At 35.3% G+C, this 23,973-nt stretch overlaps 1 protein-coding gene across 3 annotated transcripts in view; it reads left to right on the top strand.

Annotated features, from left to right (window-relative positions):
* MCTP1 (multiple C2 and transmembrane domain containing 1) overlaps nt 1-17,056 on the top strand; it is a 476,028-nt gene extending 458,972 nt beyond the window's left edge. For all 3 annotated transcript variants that reach the window (XM_054688463.1, XM_054688462.1, XM_054688464.1), the window contains 4 exons: nt 4,453-4,562; nt 8,526-8,635; nt 13,805-13,902; nt 15,031-17,056. In XM_054688463.1, the coding sequence (XP_054544438.1) occupies nt 4,453-4,562; nt 8,526-8,635; nt 13,805-13,902; nt 15,031-15,102 (390 nt within the window). In that variant the 3' untranslated portion in view covers nt 15,103-17,056. The remainder of the gene's footprint in view (nt 1-4,452; nt 4,563-8,525; nt 8,636-13,804; nt 13,903-15,030) is intronic.
* The last annotated feature ends 6,917 nt before the right edge of the window (nt 17,057-23,973 follow it).

The following is a 23,973-nucleotide window of genomic DNA, read 5'->3' as shown; positions in this document are numbered from 1 at the left end:
TTTGGATGATTAACTACCTGAAGATATTTCTTTCATCCATGTTGTTTTATAAAGGAAAGCAAAAACGACAATAAAAGAAATGTACCAATTTATTCTCTACTAATAAAGTATTGAACATTAGTGAAAAAGGTATGAAATATTGGAATGCAACACAGAGCAATTCCATTACCTATTGCAGTTTTGGGTCATATACTGTATATAAAGAGTAATTACTTCATTGGTTAGAGACCACAGTGGGGGAATATAGAATTTGATGAAAGAGATTTTAAAATAAAAATTTTATCCCAAAGTATTTGTTTTCAAAACGTGCCAACATTACAGACTATCCTACTTTGTTTTTGGTGGCCAGGAGTGAGTGACTGCGAAAGCACACATTACCCTCCACCATGCATTTTATTTTTTTCCTGAAGATTTTATCTGCATGATGAACTTGAGGCTAGATCAGGTGTCTACAGTCTATATATCTAAATTTTATCAAGTATTTTTCCTTTTTTATCTCATAAAGATTCTGGACAGGGAAAGAAAGCATCCTGGTTAAAATGGTAAGGTCACATGGTAGAATATGGCAGGAAGATACTTCGGAATTGTCAAGCAGAGCCCCAATTCACTTTCCCCCCAAGTATCCAATTCTTCTTCTAGAGAGTGGAGAGATACATACACATTGCAGAATGGCTGTGTGAGGTTAAATAAGTTGTGGAAAAATACATTACAGAGCTTAATAAATGTGTATATTCTGCTTCTTTCTGAAAGTAATTTAAGAAAGCATATAAAAATGCATTAAGCGAAAAAGATAAAATGGACTAGAGTGGAGAACTATGCGTACCTTGATGGTGGGTGTAGTGTGCTAACATACAGTTGAAAGGTGTGATCCTATACCTCTAAATCATATAAGGTGTTATAAATCAATGTGACCAATAAAAATGAAGATGAAATAACCCATGTAAAGTCATACTTGATGAATATCAATTCCTTTATTTCTTCTGCTAGTCTTCCTTCAATAACAATATTAGAGAAAATCAGGGAAACATTCTGATTATGAAAGCGAAGTATACTAATTGCAAAGAATTAAGCATTACAGGAAGGTATGAAGAAGATAAGCTTCCATTATAGTTAACGTTTTGTTACATGGCCTCCAACTTTTTTGCAACCTACCCAGTTTTTAAAGTTAGAATTATACTCTAGATCCATTTATTTCCTTTTTTATCAATATTATTTGATAGTAAGCATTTTCACTATTTGATTTTCTCTTTAAATAATATTTTATATATCTCAGTTGTATGTAGCATAATTAATCCCACCCATCATGTTGATGATTTTTCTTTTATTATAAATAAAATATAAATGAAAAAATTTTCAGTTACTTATTGAATTTATTGGAAATCCCATCCACAATTTTTCATGTTTATTGTAATTTTTTCCTACTTAAGTTTTTTAAATTTATGATGATTTTTAATGTAAACTTTTAATTTTATGTGACTTTTGCTAGCATTTTCCTTTGTGATTTGTTACCTATATTTTCTTCTGTTTTTACAATTCATTTTCAGTTTTTTGCTTTTTAATTAATCTAAAATATACTCAGGGCTATATATTTGAAGTAGATTTGGGCTATGTCAAATAGATTTAAGTACTTACTAAGGTAGGATTTAACATAATTTTCCCAAATATTTAACTCAACCATTCAATAATAATGCTTCCATTTTTATAAAGTGTATATGATGCTGGCATCTTATACACCAATCTTTCTTTCAAATGTTAATTATTAAATATCTGGTACAATAAATGTCTTCTCATTATTTCTCCTTTGCAAAAATTTCTTGGTTATAGTTATTCATTTATCCTTCCAAAAAAATTTTAAAAACACTTTTCTCATTCACCCCATCTCACACCATTCTAAACATTTTAGAATTTGCTTGATTAAACCTATAGTTTCAAGTTAAAAATAAAACATATTCATTCAACATTCAGTGTCCAAGTACACAAACACAGAATCTCTCATTGCCTTATATTGATTGCATACATTTCTTGTTAAGGTTATGCTTAATTATTTTATATATTTTTACTGTGATTGTGTCATGATTTTCAACTGGTAAGACATTATTTTCAATGAACTGTCATTGTGTAACCAACATGCCTCAACTCCAGCTTGATTTACGCTGCATGTAGAAAAATATTTACAAGAGCATTTTATTTCATAGACATGAATGTAGCCAGTGCCCGTGAGAAAACACTGAAGGCCATGCAGATTATTAGATCAGACCAACTTTATGTTTATGAAAAGAACTAGAAGAAGCCACTGGTTATCCATTTTATTCTAAAGTGTACAATTGCATAAATGAAATGAGCGATTTGTTTTATTCCTGAGGTGGAAGACAATACCCGAATTTGATGAACCCATGTCTGTAACAAGTGAAGGGTAACTTTTGAAGATAGTGGGGATCCTGAGATTAATTGTTCTCTACACTTGAGTCTTATGTATCTCATCTACCTCATTGTCTGACAGTCCGTTTTGACATAAGCAAGATGAATAATGTAGATAGTACCTCTGTGGGAATTAAATTTAAAATGAAGGCTCTAAATAACTGGTATCTAAAGATCACATTATAAAACTGGCCTCCATATCCTCAGTCCCATTGTATCCTGTTGTCCTTGGAGGCTGCACACACACACACACACACACACACCTGTCATTCACTTACCCTCGGTTTCTATGGTGGCAGGATGCCAGCCCCAACCAAGTGTTCACAGTGCAAAGTGCTTCAGACTCTTCTGAAATGAAAGTCGGTATGTAAATGTGCAACATGACGACATTATTATTCTAGCTTCCTGGCTGCTTTCAGCAAGCACTGACTGCCACATGAGGTCTCAAGTGTTCTGGCACAGCGTGCAAGTGTTCAGAAGAAGTTAAAGTAATGAAATTGGATCTACATTTCCATAGATATTCAAGCTGGCATGGAGGAATGGAGTCATGGAATCAGGGTTGGATGGTCTCCACCACACAGCCTGGGCAAATGCCTGTTATGCCAGGCTACTAAGCAGAATTTTTCAATCATGAAAGGCCACCACTCTTTCTTCCTTTGGGTTTAAAATGACAACTTTGTACCTTTTCCCCAGGTGCACACCACTTTCTGGGTGATTTATGCACAATCCCCACCTAACCATTCTCTGGAGCACACCAGCTTTGCTTCAATCCAACAAATTTTAAATTAAGAACTAAGTACATAAAAGGGAAAAAAATGTTTAATTAAAATCCTAAACTAGCATATGCTACAGTATAGAGTGTGTGACTGTTAATCTTAGGGGAGTGGGCAGACTCACACTGTAGCTCATCTAGCGAAGGTACTATCTGGGAAGTGTCCACTTAAGTTGACCTTGTCACTGTTTATGCAGTTTTCATTGCTCAAAATTCTTCTCATTTGCATCCAGCATTCTGCGCTGTTGAAATAACTGGGCCATACCAAACTTAGGCCTATGTATGGGGGGAGGAAGGAGGTCAAAACTGCATCTACTAAGTAATGAGACTTGGTAGGCCCGGGCTCATTCTGAGACCTGATCTGCAATTCTAGGTTTGGTCATTCTGCGACCTGACCTTTTGTCCTTTTATGCCTCCTCGCCTCTTGGCTGAAATGTTTCTGTTCCTCTGGGCAAAAGCAACAGAATCCAAGCCCCCTACTTTGCAGATATCTTTTTTTTTTAAGATTTATTTATTTATGCACACAAGAGCTGGGGTACAGGCCAGAGATACAGGGGGTGAGAGGATTCACCAGAGACAGAGTGGGGAACAGAACAGGCAGACTGACTGAAGTACACTGCAGAGGGGAGCAGCGGGCGAGACAGGAGAGGTCTGTTGCACCATGTGGGTTGCTCCCTGGCTGGCCGGGGATCAAACTTGTGTGCAGAGGCTGCAGATTGCTTCATAGTGCGGTGCTTAACCCCTTGCGCCACCAGGGAAGCCCTAACTTTACTTTTTTTTAAAGATAAAATTTAAGCATACAAGAACTGGAGCACAGGCCAGAGGTACAGGGTGAGAGGATTCATCAGAGTAGGGAGCAGAACAGGCAGATCTACTGAAATGCACTGCTGAGGGGAGCAGCAGGCGAGACAGGAGAGGTCTGCTGCACCATGTGGGTCACCTTCCTGGCTGGGCATCAAACTATTGCTGCAGTGGCTGTGGATACCTTCATCGTGCTGCGACTTAATCCCTTGTGCCACCAGGGAGGCCCTTTGCAGATAGCTTTATAGTAGCACATGTCCATGGTGCTAGATAACTTTCTTCCTCCATTCATGTGCTGAAATATTTGTGGGCTGCAAGTACCCGCCCTCCCCTCCACCCCCGCAACACACACATTCATACAAAGTTTATTTAGATTTAAAAATTCAAGAGAATTCAAAGAATTAAGCACTGAGTAACTTTATTTATACCTATTCTCTTCTTTTTTCTATCTTTTATTTTAGGACAGTGAAAAAAAGGGATTTATAAATAAAATCTATGCCATCCAGGAGGTATGTATCAGTGTCCAGAACATCCTAGATGAAGTGGCTTCCTTTGGCGAAAGGATAAAGAAGTGAGTGATGCTGACATGTGAGCTCTGGCCTTCTGTGGGACAGTGTCCATTTGTTTCTCAGAGGTGGAAATGCCACATTCTTTTTGGCAGGGGACACTCCTTCTGGATGATTTATTGCTCAGTTCCATCATTATTTACTTTGTTTCTGCCAGCCTTTGGTTTTATGAAAGTTCTGTCAATTTCCTTCCCAAAATTTAGAACATATTGGTTGGAAAGAAGTCATACTTGTAGCTGAAGAAATAACACCGTCCTAAATTTTAGCACATTTCCACAGTGAAACACTTTGTTCTTGAACTATATCTGAAATTGTAATATAGAAAAAAATAAGCAAAACTAAGTAAGAATTTCAGGTAATCAAGACAGACCTGCATTTTATTATTGGTCAAACTGTATCTTCATTGTTACTCTAAATTTTAAAAATCATATAATGTGTAGCACCCTGCAAGAGTATTCTTTCAAATTTGTGTATTTAACTAGTTGAGATTTTAATTATAGATGGAATAAACTAATGCTTTGTCATTTAGAAGATGTACAGAATTTTCATAATAAAAATTAACTTCTTTTCCTTCTTCTTTTGAAATAATAAAACAGAGCTTCTTGAGATCCATGTAATATTAAGAAATGCATTTAAAATTTTACATGAGTTGTGTTTTATGTCAAATTTTATTTGCTAAACATATTTTTTAAACCAACAGTTTAATTACAACAATGAAATTATTTATAACAATTATCAGTAAAAAAAATACTAAACCCTATACTAGTAAAGTAGTGAAAATTGGTGTACATTATGATTGCTAAATTGTATATTTAAGAGGGGGTGCTGCACATCCAGAGAAGCTTACATTTCCCTAGTTTCATATATCTGCTCATTGTTTATTATTCATAACCAAAAGTGCATTGCAGATTTGGATCCTTGGGCATACGCAGAATTTGAAAGGAGTAAATTATTTAAACTAAAGGTGTGAGTCATTCATCCGGTGCCTTTCATGTTTTAAGGGCTAATGCATTTTATTTTGTATAATTTTTTGTTTAATACATTTCCACATATGCATAGGTGCTGAGTTTCCACTTTCCTATATCATATTAGACAGAACAGCCTCCCTCTCACTCCCAAATGTGCATCTAAGCAACATTCAGTCTCAGACTTTTGAAAACAGATTCCCACAACTTTCTCTTTCCTTTTCCTCTTTACCTTATTTCCTCTTTTAAGAACGGGCCCTTTTCCTCTATAGTGTATCCACTGAAGGGGAGTGTGAGGTCCTAAACAGTACATTTCCTGAGTAAGTGTTGTCCTTCCTCTGAGGCACACTGTGTATCGATGTCTGACAGGAGCATCTTATTTATAGCAGGAGACACTGGGTCAGCTCTGCCCAGACTGGTGAATGAGAAAAAGTCTTCTTTGTAATACTGGATGGCGGGAGGTCTTAGAAAAGGTGGTTGGCTAGAAAACATGGTATCAGTTGAAGGATATTATCCTGGCTGGAGATCAGCCTGGTGACAAACTAGATTTTATAGAATTTTCTGTAATTGTCGGTAGAGTTATAGATTTAGGTACAGGCATAGGCTGAACATGCCATGTTCCTGTAAGTGTCACCTTTTCGGCCCAATAATCATCTGAATACTTAAAAAGAGAAATTCCCCTAGGGTCACAGATGAGAAGATACATCTATCCAGAAAGCAGATTCAAAATAAATTTTTAAGTACAAAGTGAAGTCTCTATAACTACCACATCTTGTTACTAAATAATCATTCCAGAACTTTCTTGAATTGTATCTCTTTTTTGGTGGGAAAATCAAAATCTAGATTTAGATTCCATAATTCAGTGTGGAAATAGAAAACGGTAGTCTTTCCCCTCGCCCCCCTCCCCGACATCAGCTACACTGGTAAGAATCCTTTGCCACTTATCCTGGGTAAGGAGAACACAGGAGGCCCTTAAGTGAGGCTGCCCAGCAGTAGAGTTTTCAGAGTGAAGAGCCAGTGCCCTCACATATGGAGCAGTGTGATGGATGGCTCTGAGCTGAGCCCCAGGAAAGCAAGCAGACCCTAAGCCTTCTGTTCTCTCCACAAGCAGCAGAAAGAAGGGAAGCGCAGGTGCCCATAAAGGAGGGAAGGCATGATCTTCTACCTGGTGACAGCTACAGGATGCTCCTGGGAGAAAAAAGAAACAAAGACAGAAAAGCCAGACGCTAAGAGTCCCTGAAAACAGGACATCCAGATAGATCCAACTTTGGCTCTTTTACTAGAAAAAGACATTTTTAGGCATCATTGGATTTAGAGAGTCATAAAAAGCAAATATCTACCACAAAGCTAAGGAATAACTAAGTTGTGTTCTGCCAAGGCACACACAGTATAGGAAGAAAATCTCTTAACAATCATCCTGTATTGGATCAAAAACTGCACCAATAAACCCCACCTCAAGTGACTATGGCATACATACCAGGAAGTGAGAAAAAAAATAGAAAAAACACTAACATATATTCACGTCATGTATAATTTCACATTTTTTTGAAGAGTCTTTAGAGCCCTTCTCACTGCCCTGAAGAAAAGCCATACTTTCCACTCCTGGGGGTGATTAGCTCTAATAATATCACTGCCATCACATAGCCCTGTTACCATCATTACAGTCTCCCTTGATAAAATAAAACCTATCCTGATTTTATAAAGCCATAAAGAGTTTCACACATCTAAAGTCACATAGATGACTCCAAGTTTTGAGCACAGATCTTCTGCCTTCTTAACTCTTTTCATTAAATGCTGCGAAAGAGTGATTCAACAGGATGTGTTAGTCGCTCTATGGAGGCTGAACGCTGAGGAAATGGCATGTCTGTAATAGTAATGTACTCAGCCCTAAAGGCTGCATGCGATGCTTCACTGTTTTCTCTATAATTTTGTGACTCTCACTTAGAAACCACCAGAGAGGCCCTGCAGAATAGCTACATGAGACCGTAAACTGTGATCGTCTTTCCATATTTTATTTCCCTGATTTTCTATATTGTCTTTTTTTGCCTTCTCTTTTTCCTTTCTCTCCTCCTTTTTTGTCCCACTAAGTTCCTTCTCATCTAAATACTGCCTTTTTGGGGATTCCCCTCCCCTGCTCCTATTCATTGTTTCATTTCTGTTCTTTGTTCGATATCTCGCTGTCAGTACTCAGTCTTCCCTGACCCTCCACACCATCAATCAGCAGCCACACAGGAACGCTGCAGACACACCAGTCAGCGCTCCCATACCCCCTACTTTCTCAGCTTGCATGCTTTTTTTACAGTTTTTCCAACAAATCTACCACATGCCATGCCTTCCTTTGACAAAGGTAATATAGGGAGACTAGTAAACAATACTGACTTTATTTCTAAGTTATCTAAATATTTCTGAGAAGGATAAGGACGTTAAGTGCATTCTTACAAGGGTAACTGCCCTGTTCTCCTGCCTGACTTCTAGTTCCATTTAAATCTAGCTGAAGTAGGAAATGAGTATTGTTTTTGTGAATTCTAAAGTTCAGAAGATTTACACAATGTGTAAGGCTTAGGTCTATAGAACTGCTGGAAACACTTTATTTTCCAGTGTTGGGGGACCCAGTGGAGTACTGATGAAAGAATGTAGGTCCAGAGACATTTCCTTCTATGAAAATTTAGAGAAAACAAGATCAGTTACTTGTTTTAGAAGTAGAAGATAAAAAATTCAAAAAATATATATAATTTACCATCTGAGGATTCACCCAAATAGTGCACTAGCCTTAGAGCCTGCAGTTACCTGGTCTAAAGCTTAAAGAGGTGAAGGCAAGACCCTTTACCTCTATGTTGGAGCAGATGGTGACTAACCTATATCCTCTGATACTCCTACAATTGGCTTCTATGCGGTCTTGCTAGATCTCAGTTAAGATTTTGAGTTACAGTCACTCTTATTTTAATCTGTGCTTGAAAAAATATGCAAGTGGTCAGACTGCTGATGTGTTAATTTCTCATTTAGTACTTTCAACTGGACCGTCCCATTCTTAAGCTGGCTGGCCATCGTAGCACTCTGTATGTTCACAATCATCTTGTACTTCATTCCACTGAGATACATTGTCCTTGTCTGGGGTAAGTAAAGGCTTTTCTTACTTTTTTTTTCAAACTGTCTTAGCGGCTAAAAACAAACTATTTTTAAGGAATGAATTATACTGTCCGTAGTTCCCTATATTTATGGTCATGAAACTACTCCATGATGAAAAGAGACAGGTCAGTTAAAAAATCACAATAGTATAAAGATTTAGGTCTACCTGCAAAATGCATTTTTCTTATCTGGCACCATAGGCTCCATCATACTATAAACATGCAGTTGTGTAGCTTCTTCATATATCAAAGTGTAGCTTTGTCTAGATATCACTCTGATTTATTTTCACCACTTATACGTAAACAGAGACATTTCGATCCATATGGTGCATTTAGGACAATATGCTTTTGTGCTGTGGTACTTTATCTTGTGGAAATCTGTAAACATGGTGCTGTATATGGCCACCTGTTTAAGAGGTCACCTTTAGGATGTAGGAAAAGGATTCTCGGCATTGATAGGTTGCTTAGGAAAACAAAAACCTGCTTTATGTGTACTAAACAAGTATGCAGCTGCAAAACCCACTTCAAAACAATATTTTTAATGCATTTATGTGGCACGCTGACAATTCCTACTCAGACTCCACTTAGGTGGTAATTGCTTCAACATTCTTCATAGGTTTGTGTTTTTTCCTTATCTGACAAAATTCTTGGTTTGGAACATTCAATTTTTAGTCTCTAGCCTAGATTGACTAATATATAAAACTATGACATTAATGATATAAACAAGATTGGGTAGAATTCTCTACTTGCCCCTGGCCTGCATACACCTAGGATTGCTAAATCTATAGGAAATGCAGGGTAACAAAATGAGTCTTAACTCCAGAGAACATGTGCATGCATACCTGGAAAGCAAAGAGATCAAAGGGCAGGTTTTATTCTTTTAAAAAGATTTTAAGGAAATAATCTGTCTGATGCTCTCAGCTTTGTTTCCTGTCTTCTTGTTTTTCTTTTTTTCTTTCTTTTTTTTTTTGGCTTATCTTGTCATTTCTACAGCAAGCCTTCTTACCCCTTATTATTAGTATCACTACCTTTACATCTTGGGTAGGAAACTGAGGACAGGGAAATGGTGATTTCTTTTTCTCTTTTTAATGGCTGTAATTTAAAGAAACAGTTTCAACTAAGACACTGAGTTTCAACTTAGATAGCATTTTCACTAAACAAGAGAAGAGGCATATCCATCATGTTCTTGCCTCCCAGTTGTATGCTCCAGCCCCTGTCCTTCATTCCTTTCTCTGATATTTAAAACAGATGCTGTTTTATTGAAGGAATTAGGTAGGGTGTTAGGTGTGCCAGTTTATTACCTCTAACTTGCCGAGGGTCAGCCTGCCATATCAGTTATGATAGAAGGGGGACCTGTAGTTTTGTTTCCCCACATTCTGAGAAACTAGAGTCTGTGGCAAACATCTGGCCACGTAACCTGGTGTGGCCTTACTGGCTAGCTGTCTTTAATGTAATTTTTAGAGAATGTGTTTGGGCCTCTTGTTTCATCAAATAAAACAATACAGGAACAGTATTCCTTTAGTGGTAGGTGATTGCTGAAATATTAACTAGAAATTTAAGACATGGATCTCACATGGGGCGAGAGGGACCAAAATCATGATTGCAGTTTGTTCTGCTGAACTCCCTGAAAGAACCAAGATGCTGCCATTTATGGCCCAGTTTTTACAATCTGTCAATTTCATATAAAGCTGTTCATTTGTTTTTAATGTAAATATGTTTGGTAATTTAAGTGCAGTATAAATTTAAAAATTTTAAAAATTAGATCTATCCCACTGAAATTATAGCATGTAGAATGGAGACTGGATACTTCCAATTTTGTATATTATTTTGACATTTCTATCTCCCTTTGAGTTTTTATAATAGCTCCAATTTCACCCGTATTTGCCCTCATCCACACTAGTTCTTCAGGTAGTGCAGAGGAATTCACTGTTTAGTATGGGTAGAGAGGGCTCATCCATATGGTTCTTGATCATTCTAATCCAAAAGTGATGCAAGCAAGTCAATCATGGCAGTATCTTTTGCAAGCACTGAATTTATATTTATTGTAATTTGAAGGGAAAATTGGATTCTAAAAATCTCAATGTTAGAGATGTAAAAATGGAAACCTTTTTTCTTGTGATGAGGTCTTCCAAAATCCACTTTCTCAGCAACTTTCTAATGTGCAATGCGCTATTTATTATTGTCACATTATTTCCACAGGACTCACCTCATAACTGGAATCTGCACCTTTTGTGCCCTTTCCCCTGCTCCTCTCCCCTCACCCCATGCTGCTGACAATCACCAACGGTTCTCTGTATCTATGGGCTTGTTTTTGTTTCTGACCTTTTTTTTTTTTTTTAAGATTTCACATAAGTGAGATCATATGGTGTTATTCTCTAACTTATTTCATATAGTGTAAAGTCTTCTAGGTCCATCTATGTTGTTACAAAGGCAAGATTTCCTTTTGTTTTATGGTTGAGTAATATTCTATTACATGCATACCCCAAGTTTTCTTTATCCATTCGTCCATTGGTGGATACTTGTTTCCATGTCTTGGCCTTTATAAATAATGCTGCAATGACCATAGGGGGGCAAAAGTCTTTTCAAATTAGTGTTTTTACTTCCTTTGGGTAAAACCCAAAAGTGAAATTGCTGTATCATATGCTAGTTCTATTTTTAATTTTTTTGAAGGCCGTCCATAGTCTTCTATAGAATTATACTATATTAATATTTCCACCAACAATGCACAAGTGTTCCCTTTTCTGCACATCCTCAACAGATGTTTCTTGATTTCTTAATATAGGCCATTTTTCCAGGTATTTCATTGTAGTTTTGACTCACATATCCCTAATAATTTTTGAGGCTGAAGTCTTTTCCTGTTCCCATTGACTATTTGTAGGTCTTTTGAAAATGTCTATTCAGATCCTCTGCCCATTTTTCAATTGGATTATTTTTGCTATTGAGTAATGTGAATTCTTACATTCTAATATTTTGTATATTAGTCCCTTATTTTTGTTTTTGTTGCTTTTGTTCCGGTGTCAGATCCAAAAAAAAAAGATACTGCTAAGACTCAGTCTCCAAGAGCTTACCCACTATGTTTTCTTTTAACAGTTTTATAGATTCAGGTCTTACTTTCCACTCTTCAATCTATTTTGAGTTTGTATCTGTGCATGGTACAACACAGTGGTCCAGTCCTTTTGCAGGCATAAGTGGTCCAATCCTTTTGTGGACGGAAGTCAAAGATAGTGGTCCAGTCCTTTTGCTGGTGGAAGTCAAATTTCCCAAAAACAATTTGTTGAAGTGATTATCCTTTCCACATTGTGTATTCTTGGATGCTTTGTCAAAAATGATTTTACTACACAAACATAGGTTTATTTTGAAACTCTCTGTCCTGTTTTATTTAACAGTGTGACATTTTTATGTCAATGCCTTATTGTTTTGATTACTATAGCTTTGTAATATGACTTGAAATCAGGGAACATGATGCCTCTAGCTTTCCTCTTCTTTTTCAAGATTACTTTAGCTATATGGGTATCTGGGGTCTTCGTGGCTCTATACAAGTTTTAGGATTGCTTTTCTATTTCTGTTAAAAAGGGCATTAGAAATTTTTTTGTTAATTCTTCAATCCACGAGCATAGATATCTTTCTACATTTTTGTGCTTTCTTCAATGCCTCTCATTAAATTCTTATAGTTTTCAGTGTACAATTCTTTCAGTTCCTTTGTTATGTTTATTCCTAGGGTGGTTTTCTAATGCACTCATAATGGATCATTTTCTCAATTTCTCTTTCTGATATTTTGTTATTAGTGTATATAAATAAATAGCTTTTTAATACTGACTTTTAGCATATAAACTAAATTTATCAGTTTTAACAGTCTTCTATGTATAAAATCATGTCATTCACAAATAATGATAGTTTTATTACTTCCTTCTCAATTTGGATGCCTTTTCCTCTTTTTTGCCTAATTTCTTACTTTCTTTGGGTAGGACTTCCAATACTGTGTTGAGTGAAAGTGGCAAGAATAAGCATTCTTTTGTTGTTCCAGAAAAAATTAAAATTAGAACTATTATATGATGCAAAGAAAGCGAAAACACTAATTCAAAAATATATATTCATCTTCATGTTCACTGCAGCAGTAGTTATATTATATTACATTAGCCAAAATTGGAAACAACCTAAGTATCTATTGACAGGTGAAAATATAAATGAGTGTGTGATGTATATACACAACAGAATATTGTGCAGCCATAAAAAGAAATCTTTAAAAACAAAGAAATGAAAGAAATCTTGTCATCTTTCATAACATAGATGGATCTTGAGAGAATTATGCTAAGTGAAAAAAGTTAGACAGAAAAAGACAAATACTATATGGTCTCACTTTTATGTGAAATTTAAAATGAAGCATAAAACAAAACAAAACTAAGCTCCCAGATACCGAGAAGAGATGGGTGGTTACCAGCAGTGGGGCGGGGGGGAGAGGTCAACATAAGTGAAACAGATGAAGGTAATATAGAGGCAGAAATTTCCTTATACACTAATAGGCAATGATATATTTTTGCAAACTTGAAAAATTGCTAAGGATAGGAACTTGACTTGTCACCATTATATATAAATGTCATTATGTCGTACATCTGAAACTAGTAAAATGTGTGTTGATTATACTCCCAAAAATTAAAAAAAAAAAACGAAAAACAAGAAATTCTTCATTACATGCTAAGAAACCTAAAAAAAACACAAAGCCCAAACAGTTCTTATCCAAAATGTAGGGAGACAAGTTTCATTCAAAAATATATATTCAAAAATATATATTCATAGATGGAACATTAAAGCATGGCTTCTATAACACTGAGGAAAAAAGTAAGTTATGTCATTACTTATTCTTGCTAGATGCCTTTTGCTTCCCAAATAGAAATCCTTTCCTACTAGGAAGAAATCACTGAAGTAGAAATGAAAAATAACAGCCACTGAGTTGGGAAGGAGGGAGGAAGTAACAAAGGATAGAAGGAGGAAAAAAAGGAAAGCGATGGAGAGAGAAAACTGGGTTTATGGGTTCATTCAGTCCAGGACAAAGGCAGCTTAATTTAAATCTTCAAATCACTGTAACTTTTGCCATAAATGTGCTTTGTATAATGTTAAACTTTGGAGATTTCAATTATATTTGATCTATCACTCCTTCAGGCATCAATAAATTTACAAAAAAGCTTCGGAGTCCATATGCAATTGACAACAATGAACTACTTGACTTCCTTTCCAGAGTCCCTTCAGATGTACAAGTGGTATGTAGATTTCAGCGCTATTACTAATTTTTTGGTGTAGCATGACATTGGATTTTACCTTTTACATCCTTTCAACTCCAAGGTTTTTTGAAGTACCAGGTAAAGCCAATAGAAGTAGCAGATAATGCCATTTGGGAACTTAGCCCACTATAAAGCTGAGGCTATCGGCGGGGGAGGGTGAGAGTAGAGAGGGAAGGGAGGTGGATATAATGGACTATGGTTGCCTTGGTGGTGGGTGTGGTATGGTAAAAACACCTGAGCGGTTGGATCCTCTATTTCTGAATCACATATAGTATTGTATACCAATGTTACTCCAATAAAATAAGTTATAATGTAAAATAAAATAAATAGAAGAACTTGTATAGAAATTGGGCACTGGAGAATGAAATGGGCATGCACAAAGAACCTACAAGAGTTGTCAGGGACAGTCTTCCAATGAAGGTGACTAGAAGTCACCATTACCTGAGGGAAGGAAATAGGAATATTGGATGATGAAAGCAAAAATGTGCCAGTGGATATTTGTGAGAAAAACTTCTTTATATAATTTGCATGAACTAAGTGAATTTTAAAGATGCATATTTTGGAGATCAGTGAGTGGGGATCGGTGACTGCTTTTTGAAGACTTGGGTACTTCTTAATCCTTGAAATCCTTGGAGGTTAATGCCCATTAACCATAAACTATTTTCAGAGTAAAATGAGAAAATGCTTTTATGAAAATCTTAAAGCTAGTTTACAGCAATACCTTTCCCTTTAGTTACATTTTTGATGGTATCAAACTTGAGTGGCTGGAGATTAAGTCTATATTAAACAATAAATTACAAAGAAATATTATCTGGACCTTCAAGCTAAGTGGAGATAGTTTTGTTTTTAATGTAACCTGCTATAGACAGTGAAGAGCCCAGCCTGTTACCCAGGTTCCCATCAGGGCTCTCATGTAGATTTTGGCAGGATTTCCTTCTGACTCCTGCTCTATCATTCCATTGTTTTCTGCATCCCAGCTGCAGATCTCATACAGCTTCCAGAGTGAGCAGTTTTATCCCCCAAGCATAGTCTCTCATTCCTTTGCTTTCTTTCCTTTGCCAGAAAGTGGCCACCTGACCAGTCTTTCTCTGAACTCTGTTTAAACAGGTGCAATACCAAGAACTGAAACCAGATCCTTCTCATAGCCCATGTAAAAGGAAGAAAAACAATCTTGGGTAGCCAACTCCCAGCACTGACGAGACCAGCATCTGTTTGGGAAGATAAAAGAAAAAGCCTTTAGCCTCAGCAGCATTTCCTTTCTTTCTGCTTTTTATTTATTTTGCCTTTTTATCATGATCGAGGGAATTTGTAAATAGTGTACAAAGGCATATGTCTTTGAAAATATACTTCCATTGTACAGACTCAATTTGATAAAGGTTTAAGTTACTGCTGTGTGAAAAGCTTTGCTAGAACAACAAATGTAAGAATGGTAACACACTGAAAGATACATACTTCTCTAATTACATGTGAAAGAACCAGAATATTACATTAAATGCTCAGCTGTGCTCTGATTAAATTGACATAAAATGTAAATGTCTATTTGATTTTAAAGTTTTTCTTATGTGACTATTTTTTATCTAAAGAGTAATCCATTACAGTTTTCTATGTTTTATACATTTCAAAAGGGTGGGGAGGGGAATCCCAAAACTGAAAAGTGGAACAGATGCATTTCAATTTAACGTAGATTCTGACACCAGATTCTGACATTCATTCCTGTGCAAATTATTTAGATATGACTAGGCTGATTTTAAGCTAATGAGTGAAGGTATATTCACCCTCTCAAGAGAATTTTCCACACTCTGAAAATCAACCCTGCAAAGAAAACTTAAAACATTCTATTATTCCATCTAAAACCTTAAAATCTCTACAGAACTACTCAAAAATACTGCCAGATTTATAAATGATTGCCTATCTAAATTTTTATATCTACCACTCTTTTAATTTATATACTAAATTAGCAAATTAGGAGCACAGTTCAGTTGTCAAAAATACTAGTAAATAAAATCCATATTGTTTTTGGTGTTAGATCATACCTCTGTGCATCTAAAAATATTTAATGCTCAAGTGTTCTCACAGAAAAAAAGTATCTGCTCTCTCATTAGGATACTGAAATGCTTTAATATATACCATGACTTTTGTTATTAGTGTGAATTTTAATGTAGAGGAGAATGCAGTGTGCTAAGTGATATGCCAGTGTTTCATCACTTTATTTTATGGAAAAAGTAATCATTCTTGGTAATATGAATGCATGAAAACCTATTTTGTAAAATAAACTGCACATAGGGAGGGAAAATTTGCCTTCAAAACTCTTTCACTTCTTACCATAGAATCTATACTTAAAAATTACATTCCCAAGACTCTTATGGTAGTTTTTGTACCTAACTCCCTGTTATATCAAGGGACTGTACCTATGGAGAAAGATCCTCTGGTGAGAATGTATTACTTCCCTGATTTGGTAGGGAATTGAGCTTGGTTGAAATTGCTGCAGACAATTGTTTGCACTACTTTATTATAGAAAGGGGGTGGGGTGAAGGTGGAGGTTTTGCTGGAAAAATGTAGAAAGCCAGAAGCAAGAAATATATATTTATTCTAAAGAAAGGCTCTTAAAAACTATTCTTTAAAAATAAATTTGATCTCATCAGAGCTGATTTTTAAAGTATTTTTATTTTAAAGCTATGTTGTTAAATACTATTTCTTATGACAAAACTATTTTGATCTGTTTATATACTATGCTTGAAAGAATGTCAATTAAATCCCTTTCTACAGAAAGGCTTTGACCTCAATATGCTCTATATTTAGTGTATCATGTTTATAATGACATGCCTACATCTGCATACCATCACTGTCTGTTGCTAACACATAATACTCCATGAAGTTGATGTTATTATAGGAAGTTTATTGATGGGATAATTTGAAATAACTTTCAACTACACCTGTATGAGATTTATGTTCTCTGCTGACATGTCTACTCAAATGTCTACAAGCCTGATATTCTACAACCTCAGATGTACCTAGTAGATAATAACCATTAACAGATGACTTACTTCTGTTTGCTTCATTCTATCAAATTTCAGATGTTTGGTGCAATGGTAATGTTAACTATACATTCACTGCATTAAATAAAAAAAAAATCTTTTCTATGTATAACTAGTACTTTTTTTTGTGGATGAGAGAGAAGTAATGGAGGATTGTGTGCATATTCTTACAAATGACACTTCACTTAGGGAAACCAGGTTTATTTTGCTAAGCAAGACTTTCCCTGAAACCCTGACTATTGTATAAAACCTAATACCTTTGAAGAAGTGAGGCTCCAATGAAGCAGATAGAGGAGTAAGAACTATTTTAAATCGAGAAAATGCTGTTCAAGGGAATCTTCATTGCTTTTAGAAACAACAACTTTCATCTGAACAAAAGACTATTCTAGTAGAATTTTAACTATTTCTTTTCCTTCATCAGATAGTTCAGTTGTGCCTTCTAAAAGCTGCTTACCTTGATTTTATGTTGAGAGATTTGTAATTATTTCAAGATATCTTTACTTAAGAGTTTGGATGTCACTCTAAAACCTATTTTATTATTAAATATAGTAGTTGTATAAAATATTAAATATATTCCTTAGCATCTTTTAGTGAGCATATTCACTGAGGTCATTCATATTCCAAACTATTATTGCCATTAATTGTGACAATTCATAAGAAATGCATAGTTTAACTTTTCATTTTTAAGAACATAAAAATTCTTGTTCATTTTGGTACTGTTTCACAACTTACGCAATCTGTAGGAATTTAAAATTATTTTTTAAGCATTCTATGCACAAGGATAGTCTGAATTGAGAGACTATCTATATGACTTTTCTTTGTGATATATTTATGGATACCTACTATAATTTGCCCAGCCATAGGCAATGGTCAAACCAATGATAATAAATTCAAATCTGCAGCTAAAGTATAATGAGACCAAAATTTAATTGATGTGTTTCTGAAAATATCTTCTATAGAGTTTTATTTCATACATTTTTTAATTTTTTAAAAATATTTTTATTTATGCATACAAGAACTGGGGCAAAGGCCAGAGGTGTGGGCGGTGAGAGGACTCACCAGAGACAGAGAAGGGAGCAGAACAGGCTGATTGACTGAAGTACACTGCTGAGGGGAGCAGCGGGAGAGTCAGGAGAGGTCTGCAGTGCCATGTGGATTGCTTCCTATAAGGCGGGGGATCAAACTTGTGCTGCAGCAGCTGTGGACAGCTTCATAGGTTGCGTCTTAACCCCTTGCACCACCAGGGAGGCCCTTATTTCATATTTAATGGTGAAGAAAAATTCAGTACTAAGCTTTCTTATACAGGGACAATAGAAACTTTTCCTACTTTGATATCAATATTCAAATTGTCTCTAATGCTGTAAATAATCCATTTTGTATTAACAAGTCTTTTTCAGATGGTTTGATTTCTTTATATACTTGTTAAATGCACCTAAATGTTCATAATATTTTTGAACTTTGCATTCATGTAGCATTGAAAACAAACCAAAAAATAGTCAAGGCAGAAATATAAGTAAAGAAAGCTACCATTAGGATCCTTGCAAAGCCTTAGGTATTATTAAATCAATGCTTAAATTCTGGGGCTTTAAATATTTGTGTGTGTGTATGTGCAGATGCCTATTCATTTGTCTGATTAATATCTAGAATCAGCCTTTTCTAAATTGCTTAGTCAAGTATGAATCAAAACCACAATAAATAATGTAATAGATTCTTAGAATAATGTTATTCCTTTCAATTGTAGTTCTTTTTCCCAGATGACTAGTGTAACTCACTGAGAAAAATCATAAACCTCCTTTTATCACGAAAATGTCATTCTCTTATGCCTCAGTTTCTACATTTGTACAGTTAGTCATATCATTAAGATTTATTCCAGATGAATCTGAGATTTAAGAAGGAAAATCTCTCATTATGTAAGAAGAATATGCAAATGAAAGTCATTAAATGTCCAGAGTAGAAACTAACAATATTGTGAAAGATGTGCTTTTCCAAGGGAATGCAGGTGAAGAACCAAAAAAAAAAAAAAAAAAAAAAAAGTGAGATAATCAAGTATGTAATGGTTTTCCAATGAGTATTTTCAACTTATTGGGCTCTTCCTTCAATGCAACATAATAGCAAAAAGTTATTGTATGCAGATGCAGCATTTTGGTAAACAGTTAGGTTTTTTACTTATATGATGTCTGGTCTCCAAGTATCACTGAAAAACTGTATGATTCCCTTTTAAAATAGGTAACCAAATGGCACAGCTGTTCTGCTCTAATCAATTAACAGTGTTATGAAAACTCTGTGTTAAAATGGAAATAACAGGTAAACAGTGGTGCCAAAGACTTTTTGTTTGTAGCAAAAATAAAATTGCAGTGCAATTTTCCCCTACTGTAGATTCTCAGATTTCTTTTAAAAGAGAAAAGAAGTGACTAAGAGTCATTGGGCAAACCTCAAAACCAGCAATACATCTCTTTTCCCCAGAGGAATGATCTGAGGAGATCCAGAGATCTGACAGAGTGGGGTTGTTGCTGCCATTAGTGAGGCAAGATAAGAGAGTTCAGTTACATTTTTTTAGTCAAAGACAGACTTCAAAATGGCATGAGTCAAGCTGAGGCATTTTATTTTGCCAGAGTTGGTAAAATTTTAGGGGAAATGCTAAGTGCCTAGAGAAAGATGCACACCTGACCCCAACCACTCTTCATTTATTAATTACACTCTGGGAGACACAGCCAAGACCTCAGGCAAGAGTTGTTACAGAGACAGGTTAACCACAGAACTGAGATGAGGACATGTCAATATCTCTCTCAATTTCAGAGATTTTTTTTTAAATACAGCTATTCAAAGAACTGAATACTATATTACTAAACTTTATGTCATATCCACCAATCATTCTTCCTCAATACAGTAGTGATGACAATTACACATCAAAATCTATAACTTGTAATACTGAAACCATGGAAAATGATTTATTGGTGTCAAAAACTGAAAAACTCGTAGAATAATTTGATGAAAATTATGTGTATATTCCATTTTATATAAAGAGGGATAATTGTAATTTTGACATCACTGTGGTATTACCTAACAACTCAAGTTCTGACCCAGCCTCATATAATGGCATACCTATCTACCTATGTCCTGGAACTTGTACAGATTTTGGATTCCATTAACACACAACCTAGCAAATTATACCAAGGTATTTGGAGCACATGGTAAACAACCTGGAAAAGAAATATATATATATATATATATATTTATATATACATTTTTTTAAATTTATTTATGCATACAAGATCTGGGATACAGGCCAGAGGTATGTATGGGGTGAAAGGATTCACCAGAGACAGAGTGGGGAACATAACAGGCAGATTGACCGAAATACACTGCTGAGGGGAGCAGCGGGCAATTCAGGAGAGGTCTGCTGCACCATGTGAGCAGCTCCCTGGCTGGGGATCGAACTCATGCTGCAGTGACTGCAGAGAGCTTCATAGGTTGTGTCTTAACCCCTTGCGCCACCAGGGAGGCCCAGAAAAGAAAAATACTATGTATTTTAGAAGAAACAGTATTTAAATAGTACCTTGTGGTGAATATTAATTTCTAAATTTCTCTGTAGAATAGAAAGAAGGCATTTTTAGAAATGAGAAAAACTTGTTTTTGATGGGAAGAATCACAATATGACAATATGAGGTAGTTGATAATTTAAACAAGAACACACCACCCTAACTTGTGTGGGGTGGAGTATCAGGCCCCAACACATGACACTATGACATTAATACAAAGAACACACATGTAACTTGATATCTAGTAATCACCCATGATTTTGACAATCCTAACAAGAGTAGAAATCTCCTGCCAAATAACACAGTGATGTGATAATTCTCCCTCTGTTCTGTAATTATGATGTAGGTATCCAATGTACATTGCAAATATACTGTATTTTGAATATTGTATCTACTAGTTAAAAATAGTATAAGAAGTTATTTTTCCTGACCTTCACAAAAGAGGTACAAAAATATGCTGTGGAGAATAAGCAAGATTCGTTCATTAAAAATTTTCTTTATAGATGGCTGGCTGCTTGCGTCTGCATTAAAACAAAATGAAAAAATTTGTTTTAGGTAAATTTCTTTCCAGATCTATGACAGAAAAAAAAATTCTTATTTTAAAAACATAGCAGTGAGTTGTAATCAGGGAAATGCAAATCAAAACTACCATGAGATACCATCTCACACCAGTGAGAATGGCACATATTAAAAAAACTAGCAACAACAAATGTTGGTGAGGGTGTGGAGAAAAAGGAACTCTTGTGCACTGTTGGTGGGAGTGCAAACTGGTCCAACCACTATGGAGAGCTGTGTGGAGATTTCTGGACCTACTAAACATAGAGCTTCCATATGATCCAGCAATTCCACTCCTAGGTATTTACCCAAAGGACACAGAAACATCAATTCCAAAGAGCACCTGCACCCCTATGTTTATAGCAGCACTGTTTACAATAGCTAAGCTTTGGAAACAGCCCAAATGCCCAAAAATAGATGACTGGATCAAGAAGATGTGGTACATATATACCATGGAATATTACTCAGCATTCAAAAAAGATAAACACATGCAATTTGCAGCAACATGGATGGCGCTGGAAGGGATCATGCTCAGCGAAATAAGCCAAAAAGAAAAAGAAAAATACCGGATGGTCTCACTCATAGCAGGAATCTAGAAAACTTAAATAAGGGACCAGGAAAATGAATATAAGAAAGTGAAAATCAAAATCAACAAAAAACTATGAACCAGAGATACTTTTTGGGGGGCGGGAGGGGAAGGATTGGGGTCAGAATGGGGCGTTTGCAATTGCATGGGGGAATATAAAAATAAAATTTATTATTTAAAAAAATAAATAAATAAAAGGTGAGCTTTTCTTCAAAAATAAATAAATAAATAAATAAAAACATAGCAGTGAGGGCCTCCCTGGTGGCACAGCGGTTGAGTGCTGGGTTGCGAAGCTGCCTGCAGCATCTTGCAGCACCGGTTTGATCCCCAGCTGCTCTCCGGCCACCGGAGGAGGGTCCCACATGGCGCGCAGACCTCTCCTGCCGCCCGCTGCTCCTCTCAGCAGTGTACTTCGGTTCTTCTGCCTGCTCTCCTCCCCGCTCTGGCTCTGGTGAATTCTCTCACCCTCCCGTGCTTCTGACTGTACCCAGTGATTGTATAAATAAATAAATAAATAAATAAATCTTTAAAAAAAAAAAAAACACATAGCAGTGAACTCCCTTCAAAGGCATTTAAGGTACAGTTTTTCAGGTAACCATCATTTAATCTTACCAATTTCCCTCTGGTTTTTGGTGTTAAATCTGAAAAAGAAAAAATCAGAGAACAAGTAATTACTTTTCAGGTTCCATGAATACAGCAGATCCTGATATAATATCCTTTCATTCAATGTTGATCATTATAAGGTTGATGAGGAAAAAAAATGCAGGCCTACACTGAACTATTCCAGGTACTGCTTTTGTTACATGTCTTTTAGTTTAAGTCATAGTTTCCAAGAACCTATTGAGATTAAGTGAGGACTTACTGTGCTTCTAAAATCAGAAAAGACTGATAGTGACAATATGTTGTCAAGACTCCAGAGACCTTTCATCTACAAATTAAGAATTCTAGTAAAGAGTAATGATTCTACCCAATGTGATGAAGTTCTAATTTGAAAGGGTTTAAAATGAAGAGTGGAGAAAAACAGCAGTAAAATGTTAAGTTAGCTTCTTCCTCAAATAAGGGGCAGATAGTGTAAGCACATTTGAGATTTGCATTAGATGAAACTCATTATATTATATCCTATCTTAAAGAAAAATGGCATTATTTTAAGTACGTGTTTTATAGATACAGTTTAAATAAGACAACGTAAGAAAAATGATGAAGCATTGTCGGTGAAGCATTACTTCTAAAACATAGATTATTGGCATTATAAATAAACATTTAAAAAAATTAAGTGAAATATGTATTGCAAATTATATCACACAAACACACTCTTCGCAGTTATTTGCCATTTTCCTTATGAATTTTAGAAAAAATACATTTAAGTAGTTTTTAGTTTTGAAAAAACTTCTATTTAAGTTCTTCTTATAACAACTATATATAACTTAAAAGTATTATGAAATTAAGAAATAATTTAAATCACTGGAAAATAAGAACTAAGATTTGCCTAAAATTGTTAATTTTTTTTAATTGAGGTAATGTTGGCTTGCATTACTGTTTGTATTTTGAAAGTACAGGTTCTTCCCTTTCTGAGTGCTGTTACCATTTTGACTGAATTTCAACAAAAAGAAACTATTACAAAGCAATTTTCTGGATGCTTGATTTATAAAACATTATTAAAAATATCCAAGTCACACTTTATCTCTGAGATTTGATTTGTATATATGACTCTTTTCTGATTTTATACTTTGAACTAACTTCTCAATTATTAAATAGCATCTAAGAATCTTTCACCTTCTTGATTCTATTAAACCAGTATGATTCCTAACCATCCTACTACCACTCATCCCTTGGCCTAGTTTTCATCTTTACAAATCTGCTTTTTTTCATGGAAAATTCTTTAAAATGCATTTTAATTTTACCAAACTTTACTTGCTGCACAATTTTTTATTTCTGTTATAAGAGAATGCAAAGTAGGAAATTGCATCTTTAGAATGAAGTCAGATACCTAAAATATAACATTCCTTAAAGCAAAAACAAACAAAAAAACCTTAGAAATCAAACCATTCTGGTCATTAGAAAAATTTGTCAGTGTCACGATATAAACCATTGCTGACCTAACCTTTTAGTTGAGAAGTACTGACAACAAACTAAGTTCTTTTTATCTGTCACCACTTTAAGATTAATGTTTTTTTTTTGTTTTTTTTTTTTCCAGCATGACTATTTCATTTGAGGACAGAAGAACGGAGACTCATTGGAAATTTTTAGTTCATCTACTATCAAGATAAATGGTAGTATGATAGGTGTAAATTTAAAGCTGGATTCCAGATTTTCAGTTGAGTGCAATTTGCCTGCT

The sequence above is a fragment of the Talpa occidentalis genome, unplaced genomic scaffold (assembly GCF_014898055.3).
Source record: "Talpa occidentalis isolate TD23 unplaced genomic scaffold, MPIMG_talOcc4v2.1 talOcc4.6, whole genome shotgun sequence".
Classification (NCBI taxonomy): Eukaryota; Metazoa; Chordata; class Mammalia; order Eulipotyphla; family Talpidae; genus Talpa; species Talpa occidentalis.
The sequence above is the reverse complement of the archived record's forward strand: the minus strand, read 5'-3'. Positions and strand labels throughout refer to the sequence as shown.